This window comes from Hippocampus bargibanti, linkage group LG04 (assembly GCF_051943395.1).
Source record: "Hippocampus bargibanti isolate YZ-2025 linkage group LG04, ASM5194339v1, whole genome shotgun sequence".
NCBI lineage: Eukaryota > Metazoa > Chordata > Actinopteri > Syngnathiformes > Syngnathidae > Hippocampus > Hippocampus bargibanti.
In genome coordinates, this window is record NC_142737.1 from 11,951,986 (window position 1) to 11,964,097 (window position 12,112).

At 42.4% G+C, this 12,112-nt stretch overlaps 1 protein-coding gene across 1 annotated transcript in view; it reads right to left on the reverse strand.

Annotated features, from left to right (window-relative positions):
* adamts12 (ADAM metallopeptidase with thrombospondin type 1 motif, 12) overlaps nucleotides 1-12,112 on the reverse strand; it is a 48,342-nt gene that overhangs the window by 15,154 nt on the left and 21,076 nt on the right. The window contains exons 7-18 of the mRNA XM_088994047.1: nucleotides 11,532-11,615; nucleotides 11,242-11,366; nucleotides 10,908-11,057; nucleotides 10,344-10,487; nucleotides 9,298-9,442; nucleotides 6,351-6,443; nucleotides 6,132-6,277; nucleotides 5,891-6,060; nucleotides 4,092-4,225; nucleotides 3,854-3,974; nucleotides 1,675-1,919; nucleotides 125-266 (exon numbers count right to left, since the gene is read on the reverse strand). Of these exons, the coding sequence (XP_088850173.1) occupies nucleotides 125-266; nucleotides 1,675-1,919; nucleotides 3,854-3,974; nucleotides 4,092-4,225; nucleotides 5,891-6,060; nucleotides 6,132-6,277; nucleotides 6,351-6,443; nucleotides 9,298-9,442; nucleotides 10,344-10,487; nucleotides 10,908-11,057; nucleotides 11,242-11,366; nucleotides 11,532-11,615 (1,699 nt within the window). The remainder of the gene's footprint in view (nucleotides 1-124; nucleotides 267-1,674; nucleotides 1,920-3,853; nucleotides 3,975-4,091; nucleotides 4,226-5,890; nucleotides 6,061-6,131; nucleotides 6,278-6,350; nucleotides 6,444-9,297; nucleotides 9,443-10,343; nucleotides 10,488-10,907; nucleotides 11,058-11,241; nucleotides 11,367-11,531; nucleotides 11,616-12,112) is intronic.

Genomic DNA, 12,112 nt, shown 5'->3' on the forward strand with positions numbered 1-12,112 from the left:
AAAATACATATTGATTTGAAAAACCAAAAACCCGAACAAATTTGGGAATGGCGCTCCACGTCATGCTTTTCAATACCTGAATAAATTCGGTAATGGCAGTGAATAAATTAAACATGGGACCGACCTTTTCCACAAGTGGTGCTGCAGTCCGTCCATGCGCCATGTCGCCACCTGTAAATTGGTTTGATGACCTCATTTCCTGTCTCTTTGCTCTTTCTAATAATGTACTCGTATTTTAGGCCCGGGTTCTTCTCCTGAAACAACAACTGGACAATGATGCAAAAAGTCAGGAGGGACTTTGGTTATTGTACCCATCAAAGCAGATTGCTAAAATGGCAATATTTCTATCTATGTCTCAATACAGTGATACCTTAGTTTACGAACTTAATTGGTTCCCAGACAGAGTGTGTAAGAAGAAAAGTGTGTATCCCAAAAATTAATTTCCCACCGGAAACCATTAAAATGAGAATAATCCGTTCCCAGGTCTCCATAAAACATAATTTTCTACTTTCTAATTTTCTAAGCCGTACGTCTACACAAAATATACCTCATTTTATGTATAGTATTGATTGATGGGATATTTTAACCTTGCAGTGTACACTCTGCCTTTTAACTCCCCATAAAAAATAATTTTCTAAGCCTAAAAACTTCACAAAATATACCTTATTTTATGTATAATAAATGTGCTATGGTATTATAATTAAAGAAATAAACTGTACAGTATAATAAAGTTGTTTTATTTACCTTTGGATGGTCGTTGATAGCTTGATGGAATGGTGTGGCCGGTTTCATCAGCATTAAACACTTGATGAAAAACATAGCCTTCTTTCACCTTTCGCCATCTTGAGGAATGATCCCTTGTAGGTACTTTCTCTGTGATAATTGTATATAGTTCCTCATCAATTGTGTTCTGTTTAGCTGGGGTGATAGCTTTTTGCATCAAGTGTACAGATGGCTTGTGTGGGTTATTTGTGGAGCCTGATTGATGGGAATTTTAACCTTGCAGTCTACACTCTGCCTTTGAGCTATCAAAGTTGAAACGAGTCCATATGTCACTGTTTTCTATCCATTTGCTCACTTTCTCTCGGTCATTTGCTTGTCCCTTTAATGTTTAAACCACCTTCCCTCAGTGCTGCGTTCTTGACCATACACGTGGCTTTAACCGAAGACTGGGGGCGGGGAATAGAGGACAAAAAAAACGTCGGCTGCCATTTTGTTGTTGAACTAACTCACTCTCTCTCTGTCTGTAACCCCCCCCCCCCCTTCACTGCTGCGTTCTTGACCAATCACGTGCGGCTTTAAGACTGGGGGCGGGGAATAGAGGACAAAAAAAAGTCGGCTGCCATTTTGTTGTTGAACTAACTCACTCTCTCTCTGTCTGTAACCCCCCCCCTCACTGCTGCGTTCTTGACCAATCACGTGCGGCTTTAAGACTGGGGGCGGGGAATAGAGGACCAAAAAAAAAGTCCGCTCCCATTTCCTTGTTAGGAGAACGGGCTCATTGTGAACAACACATCACTCATTGTGGCAGCACCGTATGTATCCTGAGAAATAGTTTGTATGCCAGGGTAAAATTGTCATAAATTTAACTTTCGTAAACTGAAAACTTTGTAAGCCAAGGGGTTTGTAAACCGAGGTATCATTGTACCTACATACATCTTTGGGTGGCCATACCTGGAGCACGACTGGCTCTTTGGTGGGTCCCGGTGCAGTAAGGTTCTCCATGTTCCCGCTCCGTTCGTAATAGAAGGTGGTCCCACCGGCTTGGTACTCCCCATTCCATTGGATGATGTAGTTCCCATTGAGGAAGTAATCCTCCGAGCCCTGTCTCCTCAAAGCCAGGAAGTTACCAGCCTCCTCGGTTTCCTTCACCAGGATGTCCCGGGCCCCCTCAGGTATGACCCCCACGTCCACGTACCCTGCGAGAGACGGGAGGAGGGAAGTCGGAGTCACAGAGAGGTAATGGATGGCCCACCAAGGCAGCTGGTGCACGCGCATCCAGACTACCACAGTTTCTCTCTGATCTTTAATGGAGGGTGGGCTCAGTCTGTGTCGTTGGTTGGCATGTGTGTGTTCGGCATGGGGGAGGGGGGCACTGCCCCCGTCTCTTTTTATTTAATTGCCTATGAATAGCAAAGAAACAAGCAACGGTGAGTGGGTCTGTGGAGTTTAATGATGTTTGCGGGATGGCGTTTGCGGGATGGTGGGGGTCATGTGCTTATGTCTTTTTAAGTGTTTCAACACATCTGGCTGGTTATCTGATGCCATGCCCAACGAGAGAGGGAGAAAACGTGGGCACAAAGGAGATTTTTTATCCTGTATTTATTTATGTATTTATTTATTATCATCTCTCTTGCTCTCTCTCTCTCTTTCTAACCATCTGTCCATCTCTCTATTTATTAGTTTATTTGTTTGTTTATGTATGTATTTATTTATCAATTTATTTATCTATATATTTATATAGATATTTATCTATATATGTATTTATCTACTTGTCAATTTGTTTGTAGGAAATTCATTTGTCTGTGTCTACATTTATTTGTCTAATTTTGTATATGTGCATTTATATTTGTATTTATTTGTTTGATTATTTACGTATATGTATATTTATTTATTTATTTTACTGTACATCACAAAAGGCAAACAGTGGGTCTAATTCATTTTTTGGGCTAAATTATTGTTTTTTGGGAGGGCGGCAGGGGGGGGGGCAAAACTACTCTATAACGTTTTTTTTTCACTTATTAGAGACTTTACAAGTATTATTATTGCAACCAAATTATTGCAACCAAATCACATAAAATTGAACCATAGGACATACAGTAGATTTGGCTCTCACTGTTTTGATTTTACCTTTGTGGATTTGTAAGTATATGATGCAGTGTTGATACAGTGTCTGAAATAACGTCGGGGCATACTCGGCACGGCAGCCAATCAGAAGCCTGCTTTCTGATTCCGGACTTTCCCGAGCGTAAGAGGAGATGCCAGCGTGACCTTGTTTGTTATGATCACGTGATCAGCCGCTAACTTCCGGGAGGACGATAGCCAAGTGAACGCAACAGTTGAGCGCGATCATTGTTTTGTAAGCTTATGCCTTTCATTTTCGGTTTTGATGATGAAAGTCTTTGCGTTTTAGGACGATGGTGATATTGTGTGTGGTTGTTGGCTGTACGAACGGTTTTGTGAAAGGATCCGGGTTAAAATTTCACCAAATACCGATCGCTGAAGGAAGAAAACAAACCAGTTCGTTTGGCAATTTGCATACTTGGCACGGCAGCCAATCGAAAGCCTGCTTCGTGCTTTCCCGAGCGTTATAAGGTCATGCATTTGCATATCATTTTCCAAAGTAGATGCGCAGAACCTCAGCCCCAGAAGAAAGATTCAAAAGAAGCTAAGAAAATTTATGACGCTACAAAATGTAAACGTACATTAAAAGCATTGTGGAAAGAAGAGTTCACGTGCATGGAGAAACGACAACTGGAGCAAAATCATCAGCAAGGGATATTTACCATAAATTAAGCAAGGGAGCATTTGTGGTCGGTACATCCTTAATAAAAAATCCTTTATACTTTGCAACGATGGTGTTTATTTTGTGATTCGTCGTCTTATTGTGTTTCAAGTTGTGAAAAATAGGGCAGGCAACTTTATGGCCGGGCAGGCAACTTTTCAGAGTTGTCTGCCCTGGTGTCCGGCAACTTTTTGTCATGAGTTTCAGACACTGGTTGAAACATTTTCAATTGCCTTCTAGCGGAAAAGTACCACTATAAAAATTCAGGCCCAACATGCGGGATTGAATTGATGTGAAAACATTTTGATCCTGGTCCATGTGCTCAGTTGTTTTGTGCATTGAACTCACCGAAGCCCTCTCCCTCCTCAAATGACTTGTAGACCGTTTTGCAGCTCGTCCCGTCACCCAAACACACACCGCAACGATCCTCGACTGCGTTTGAGTCAATGCCAAAGTCACAGCCCACCTCCTTGGGGACAAATCGAACACATAAACATCAACCTGTAACTGTAGCGGCATGTTGTAGATATTTCATAACTTGCTCTACCTCCCCAGCCTCTCTGAGTCTCTTACCCAGCCACACTACCTTGCACACTCCGTTAACGCAGATGTTTCTGGAGTTGTTGTTCAGGAAGCATGGTGTTCCGTCGGTCACCGTGTCGAGCATCTTTTCCGAAAAATACTCAGTATCGGGACGACAGTGGAGCTCGCAGGGGTTTACTGCAAGCAGATAAGGGGACGGAGGATATTTTGAACACATAGATTTTAGTAACATGGAGGCAAATTTGGTATCACAATCAATTAGTGGTCACGCTGTCACGACACGGTAACGATGCTCAGGGTTTGTATCTGTTCACGCCATCCTAAGTGGCATTTACTGTACAAGTTTACTGCATGCTTGTGAGTTTGAGTGGTTGTTTGTTATGTTGACTGGAAAAGTGTGACAACCAGTCCGCCCAAATCTCTCCTAAATGTCATCAATAATAATAATAATAATAATAATAATAATAATAATAATAATAATAATAATAATAATAATAAATTTCATTTATAAGCGCCTTTCATAACTCTCAAGGACACTTTACAGTCACAGGATATGTTTTTCTGTAGGTGAGCAGAGGCAGTCAGACATGCCAGCATTAACTCGACCTGGAATTAACACACACTCACACACATGCACACACACTACTAATTCAAATATAAAATGTTCATTGGCAGAGTAACATTCAAATAAAGTCAAACTACTTACCATTTGATGACAATGCCCTTTTTGTGTAAACATAAAGAGATGGGAAAAAAAAAACACCTTTAAATCACCCTTTCTGGGAGGTGAATTCCAATGCCGACCTCATTTTTACAGATGGACCAAGTATATACTGCAAGTGGCAATGATCACCCCACTCAAAAGGTATAGATTCACTCATATATATATATATATATATATATATATATATATATATATATATATATATATATATATATATATATATATATATATATATATATATACACACATGTATATATTATATTATAACCATTATGTTATCTGGCTGCATTTGTTGCTCCACCTTTTGTGTTCAAATATTTGTTAGCATATTTTCCGGTGTATAAGGCGCACCCAAAAGTCTTGATTTTCTTCAAAAGATGACCCTGTCGTCTAATAATCATTGAACGAAATTAGGTCGGCAAAATGACGGGTAGGAAACAACCCAAAAATGTTTGGCACCAAAACCTCATCATATTGGATTATGACATTATCTTGTGCACCTAAGTTTGAAAGGAAAAAAAATGTGGACCACTTGCATGTTTCTATATGCTTAATTAAATAGTTAAATCGCGTATCAATCGGATTAGTACGCTTCCCTGTGACGAAACATTGTTTTCAGTTTTCGAAGGCGCTTTGCGGTAACCGCTTCGGCTTCGAGCATCCGTTGACCTGCCGGTGCGTTCATGAACCTCCGGACAAATCAAGACGTCGATGTTTTTTGCTGTGGATTGCTTATAAACTTCGACAATTTTTGGCATTTTTCAATTAAATACCATACTTATAAGTTTTGATATATTACCCTTCCTGTTTTGTTTGTCTTATGATGTCATGTAAATTTATTGTAAACACAGTCAGATATGACCATTTTATATTTGAGTTCATGGTGTGTGTGCATGTGTTTGTGTTACTTACGGGTTGAGTGAACGCTGACTTTAAAGTGTCCTTGGGCGTTTTGAAAGGCGCTTATAAATGAAATGTGTATTATTATTAATACACCCCGATTTACTAACCGGTTCAAGTTATGGGTATTACATTGTAAATGCTGCCCCCTAGTGGAAAACAAACGCATGGGCTACCCAGAAAAAAAACTCATGTGGGGTCTGTCTGAGTACACTCACAGGGGTTTGCCACAGGAACCCACTTGTAGAGCTCGTTGTGGTAGGGTACAGTGTCAAACTCGCTGCACAACATCTCTCTAAAGGAAGGCTTATCCTTCTGGCAAGGTCTTGTGTTACACGTCCGATAGCGCTTCCGCTCCCCTGTGCAGTACTTCCCCCCAAATTCTGGCCTGAGGGGAGGGAAAGTCACATTATTTCACCAAATGCTTACTTTGAACATGGTTCTAGAATAATATCTTACTTGGGGTTGTTGCATTCTCTCTCAGCTGACTGAACTCCAGTCCCACAAGTCCGAGAGCAATGAGACCATGCCGTCCATTGTCCCCATCCTCCATTTACCGTCTCAGGGAGCTTTCCCACGATCACACACTCTCCAGAGATACACCACTGGGACAAAAGCGCATGACATTTGGTAATGAGGGAATAAATACAAGCTAGTAACTGTAACTTTGACACATACCTTCTCCGGTCCACAGCGAGTCCCATCAATGGGCGAGTCCAGTTTGGAGCGACAGGAGCCATTTACGGAGCACCAAAGAATCTGGCAAACATTCTAAAATAATGAGAGAAAACAATCAGCAGCCATTTGAATATGTGGTCAGTGGTGAGGGCTAGCAAAGACCTTCTCTACGGGCCTGAATGCGATCCAAAACTTTGACCTACATTTGCAAGATGTTTCATTATTCCCAAAAGGCTATTCTTCTCATTTTGTAGAGCTTTTTATTTGGATTGTGCTGCTTCCAGTACAGTATGGAGACGTTTTTTTTTTTTTTAGTCCGGAGTCGCCAAAACCCATTTGAGTCTTAATAGGCTGCTGTGTCGTTTTAAGGGAAAGGTGTCCAAACTTTTGGCAAAGGGGGCCAGATTTGGTGTGTTAAAAATGTAGGGGTGGGGTGGGCGGGGGCAACCTTAGCGGACGTTTTCTATATATAACAGCAATTAATTTAAATACATTTCAGCTTCGACCTTCTTTGTTTCACGTTTGCTTTTTTGAATTTGAATTTCAGCGATCTTGAGCATGTGTTTTAGTTCATTTGAAACATGTGACTCAAAATTGAATTGACATTGAAAATCGAAATTGAATATTAACTTAACTTCACTTTTTTTAAAACATTTTTTTCAACAATTGAACAGAGGTAATTGTTCCTTTGTTGATTGTTGCCGTTTTTGAATTTTTGTTTTTAGAAAAGCGCCATTTTAGTCAGTATACTAAATGGCTGTTCCTAATTGAGCGTCTAGATGGCAGCACTTTACACACGGAGGTAACATTGCTACTGCTCAATGTATACCAGTCAAACCTCGGTTTTCGACCATAATCCGTTCAAGAAGCCTGTTCGAAAACCGATTGGGTCGAAAACTGAAAAATGTCCCATTATAATCAACGTAATCAATCTCTGCTTTTCTTTTATCGTGATTGAACAATACAAACATGCCTACTCACGATGGAGCGCCACACGAGGACACAATGAGATGCGACACAAGGAAGTGACGTATAAGGAAGTGGAAGGATGCATTCAGGTGCGCTCAGTTTGGTAGAGAACCGCTTTTTGGTTGTAAACCGAAGCGTAAAATGTTTGGCTGAAAACCGAATTGGTCGAGAACCAAGACCTTTGAAAACTGAGGTTTGACAGTAATTCTACATGAAGGTCAGACATTATTGATTTTTTGGGAAAAATCTGCGGGCCAGATGGAAATTGATCACGGGCCGCATTTGGCCCCCGAGCGGGACTTTGGGCTGTCTACATTGACACTACTGTAAGTTCTCGGTGGCAGCAGAAGCCCTATTTGCTCATAACACACTCCCCCGTGGGATTTTCAAACTGTTTTCTGTGTGTTGCTAAAGATTTCTCATGGTCTATTATTGTAACCGTGACGGGCCAGAGGCTCAAAGGCGCATTATGGTTCAATCCGTGGCTTGCCTCGGACGCTTGCGCATTCCTCCGCAGCCCATCACTTTCTGACTGGGTCACTCATGTTTCTCACATTCCGCCTAGGCTTTGTACTGCCGGAACGTGAATGCCGGGGAATTACAGAGGGCATTTGTGGCCGAGGGAGTCAACAAAATCTCCCTGGCTGGACATGGCTTCAGTGGCGGTGTCACTGCAAGTGGAGGAATCAGTGGTGGTTGGGTGGGACAAACATAGGAAAGTGATGCCCCCTAAAAAGGGGCCTTCAAAATATATTGAAGCTTACTGTAAATATCAAGGACCCGCCTGTTAGACTGGAGGCCCTCTTTTTGAATTAGAAGACCGAATGCGACGTGCCAGATTGATATCACGCCAGGCCATCACATAGCAGGATGCAGTATGATTGAGCAGCGTAAAATAACCATACACCTTCGCTGGTCATGAGAACTATGTCAAAATATGGGAAACGTACTAAAGTCTTTTGCTGGTAGTTACGGCCCTATATATATCCCTACTGTTTGAAAGGGGAGTAAAAGAAGCTATTTTCATAAAACAGCAAAATCCTCCACAAAACCGCCATGGTGGGGTGAGGTTCAATTTGGATCGTTCGTACAACAGACTTCTTAGGCAACATAGGCTTAGTTATGCTGATGAGATGATACCAGGGCAAATGGGGCGATCATGCCAGTCGTAGACCTCATACTCAGGCAGGACAATAGGATAATCAGTCAGGACAATAGAAGTAATCAGTGTAGCTGCAGGGAGTAGTCCTCTGCTCCCCCCAACCTGAGCAGGGACCAATCATAGCAGAGTCTGGCACCGCCATGTCTGGAAAGCAGGGATATATATAGGCCGAAACTACCAGCAAAAGACTTTAGTTCGCTGACGAAGCATCTTGGATAAGTAGCGAAACGTCCGACACCTTCAAAGAAGTACAGATGACGGCTGAAGAAACCTTTTCATCGATGGACCACTCCTGTACGACTGAGCGCTTACACAGACGTATTTTTAAAAAATAATAGCAATGCAAAGTGGTTCTCTTAAGAGTCGTATTAAATTAGACAAATCTATACTTAAAGCCCTGATCTGTATTATCTTATTTAGTTTAAAATGGATCGAAGTGACGGCCCGGTAGTCGAGTGGTTAGCACACCGGCTTCACAGTGCAGAGGTCGCCGGTTCGTGTCCCGGTTCGGCCTCCCTGTGTGGAGTTTGCATGTTCTCCCCGGACCCGCGTTTCTCCGGGTACTGCGGTTTCCTCCCAAACTCCAAAACCATGCATGGCAGGCAGATTGACCACTCCAAATTGTCCCTAGGTGTGAGTGTGAGAGTGACTGTTGTATGTTTTTGTGTGCCCTGCGATTGGCTGGCAACCAATTCAGGGTGTCCCCCGCCTCGTGCCCGAAGACAGCTGAGATAGGCTCCAGCAACCCCCGCGACAATAATGAGGAATAAGCGGTACGGAAAATGAGATGAGATGGATCGAAGTGTGATGACTTACATCCACTTCAGGGCAGTAGGTGGCGTTGGGCCCGTACTGGAGCTGGCACTGGTGGTGTGTTGTGTAGCGAACGCCAAGGCGAGCCAAAGGAGTGGTAAGGTCTCTTTTGGAAGGACGATCGTCCAGACAAAAACCCCATCCGCGACTGGAAGAGAGGACAAAATGACTGTAAAATAGCTTGAAAGGACAACCGTCGCTTCCGGACAAGTTGTGTCCATAATTCACTTTCAATGACTTCTACTGAGCGTATTTTAAAAACATTCAACGGCATATAGCTATATTTTACGTTTTAAGACTCGCGCTGAATATTCAGCAAGTCTTGTTTTCGAGTTGATGACGATACCTATCGTGACGTTACGGTAGGTATCGTCACTGACTGAGAAAGTGACACACAATGCATTTTGGGTACTTTGTTTGGTCTGAAAACGTCGTGTTGACCCATGTTGATGGCGAAATTAGAAGGAAAACACATAAATGATGCGATGGTGAATCGTTGTGTGTTGCACCAAGACTACTATTTGATACTAGTTGACACAAATTCCCAGCAGACAAATCAGCCCATTTCCAACTGAGCTAGGGTGCCATCTTGTGCATTTTCTGGGACGCTACATTGGAGTCCAGACGCCTCAAAATGAGACGGAAGGACTTTTTTAATCGATTGCAAACATTTATGCTTTCCTCTTCATAACTATTTGAATCATATTCATAACTGGATAAGTAACAAGAAAGCCTCTTCTCCGAATCTGAAGCCATTGTTTTGATTCTGGAGCAAGGCAAGACGTCTTGGCGTGACGTCACGAGCAAGGGGTCGGGACCTTCTGAAACTGAAACTTTCTGAGGTCATTTTGAAGTCGTTTTGGGACACTTTAAGTCATTTTTATGGGTGTTTTGCATTTGTCTAAAAATATCAGCCTGCGTGTTTTGGGTATTTTAGATGCTAAAACGTTTTTCTGATGTCAGTTAGGAAACAAAACCAACACCTGTCAACTGGATTTTTTGCATGGAAGAAAGACAGCAGAGAAGAGTCAATGCGGACAGGGGCTCACTCGAGGAAACGTGTGATGTAGTCCTTGGAGCACGACGACCATGTGAGAGGCGAGCTGTCGTACATCAGTTGTCTGGACATGATGAAGGGGTGCCTCCCGCCCACTTCGCAGTCGTTCCCTTGACCATCGTGATGGATTCCAAAGCTGCAGTCAAGCATATCCGACCAGAAGAACAACTGCTTTTTTATGGGATTTTGTCTTTACAGTCACACTCACTGTAAACTGTCAGGCGTAAATTAACTAATTCACTGCCAGATAATGTGCAAAAATTAGGTCCATTACAGCGCCAGGATTTTTGTCATTTTCACTCAAATTGAGGGACCCTAAGAACATTGAGTTTGAGGACTACATCAACATTCAATGCAGTGTAAGAAAACTTAGACTCTCTGCATTCATCAGTAAAAAATATTTAATTCCTAAGTTATATGGGTCTGGAGTTATCTGAGCTGGAAATGGGGGCGGCTATCTAAAAGGCAAATGGTGCCAGGGGTCTGACCAGCGCTTCATCGCCCCCCCCCCCCCACGGCAAGCAAAACCACAACCGGAACACATGCACGTATTCACCTATGACCCATCTCATGAGCTATGGTGAAAGCCACCGGTAAACCCGAATCCTCATTGATATTGCAGCTGCGGTGTGGTTGGCACATCCCAGAAAGATGAGACAGGCCTAAGGTCTCGCAGGGTTGGTTCATTCCGGCACAGATGTCCTTCCTGGGAGTGCAAATACAAGCCAAGGAACATTTAAAACATTTGACTTCATTTTCAAATGATATTTCGTGTATGTGTGTGTGTGTGTGTGTGTGTGTGTGTGTGTGTGTGTGTGTGTGTGTGTGTGTGTGTGTGTGTGTGTGTGTGTGTGTGTGTGTGTGTGTGTGTGTGTGTGTGTGTGTCTTGCCTAGTGACCAACACAGCCAGGTCATGATGAGCGGGGTGTGTGTCACTCTGTGGATTTAAGTTCTTCTGCCAGGCACAGAAGCTGGACAGAGTGGTGTCTGCATGGTGGACGATCTTGAGGCCTTTCTGTATGGTTGGAATTACCATGACAACCACACCTCAAATGAGCATATCACAATGAACGTCCTTTGACTGTTCAGAAACTTCAGATGAATTTGCAATCTTTGATTCCCAATAGTGAATCCATATTGGAATGACAAATAAACTGGAAAGACAAGAGTGTTTCATTACCTCTTCACCTTGTAGAAGTATCAGACGAACCAAGAGCACATGGATGGCGTTTCCAATGCTGGCGTCGTGGAAGATACCCGCCACCTTAGCAACATACAAAGTGTACCGTATTTTCCGCTGTATAAGGTGCACCCAAAAGCCTTCATTTCCTTCAAAAGATGACCCTGCGCCTTATACGTGTAGAAATTTTGAGACACAACAGGTCTCGCAAATACCGTCAGCAGCTACTGACTCCATTTCCCTCTGCAGAAGAAGACGTGCGGCGATATATAAAAATTTTAAGAGATATTTTCAATAATCTATTCAAATTACTTTGCATAATGGAATTTGTTTCATGATTTCAGCATAATTTTCCGTTTTTTGGCATAATGATTAGAAATGGAAAATTTGGCATTAAAGTATTACATAATTGACAGTATTGACATAAAAGTTTTAAAGAAGGAAGATTGAAAATCTCAGAAAATTATATTTATTATTGTATTGCACAGGTGTCAAAGTCAAGGCCTGGGGGCAAAATCTGGCTCGCCACATCATTTTATTCGGCCCACGAAAGCAAAACAAACTTGTGAAATTACATGACG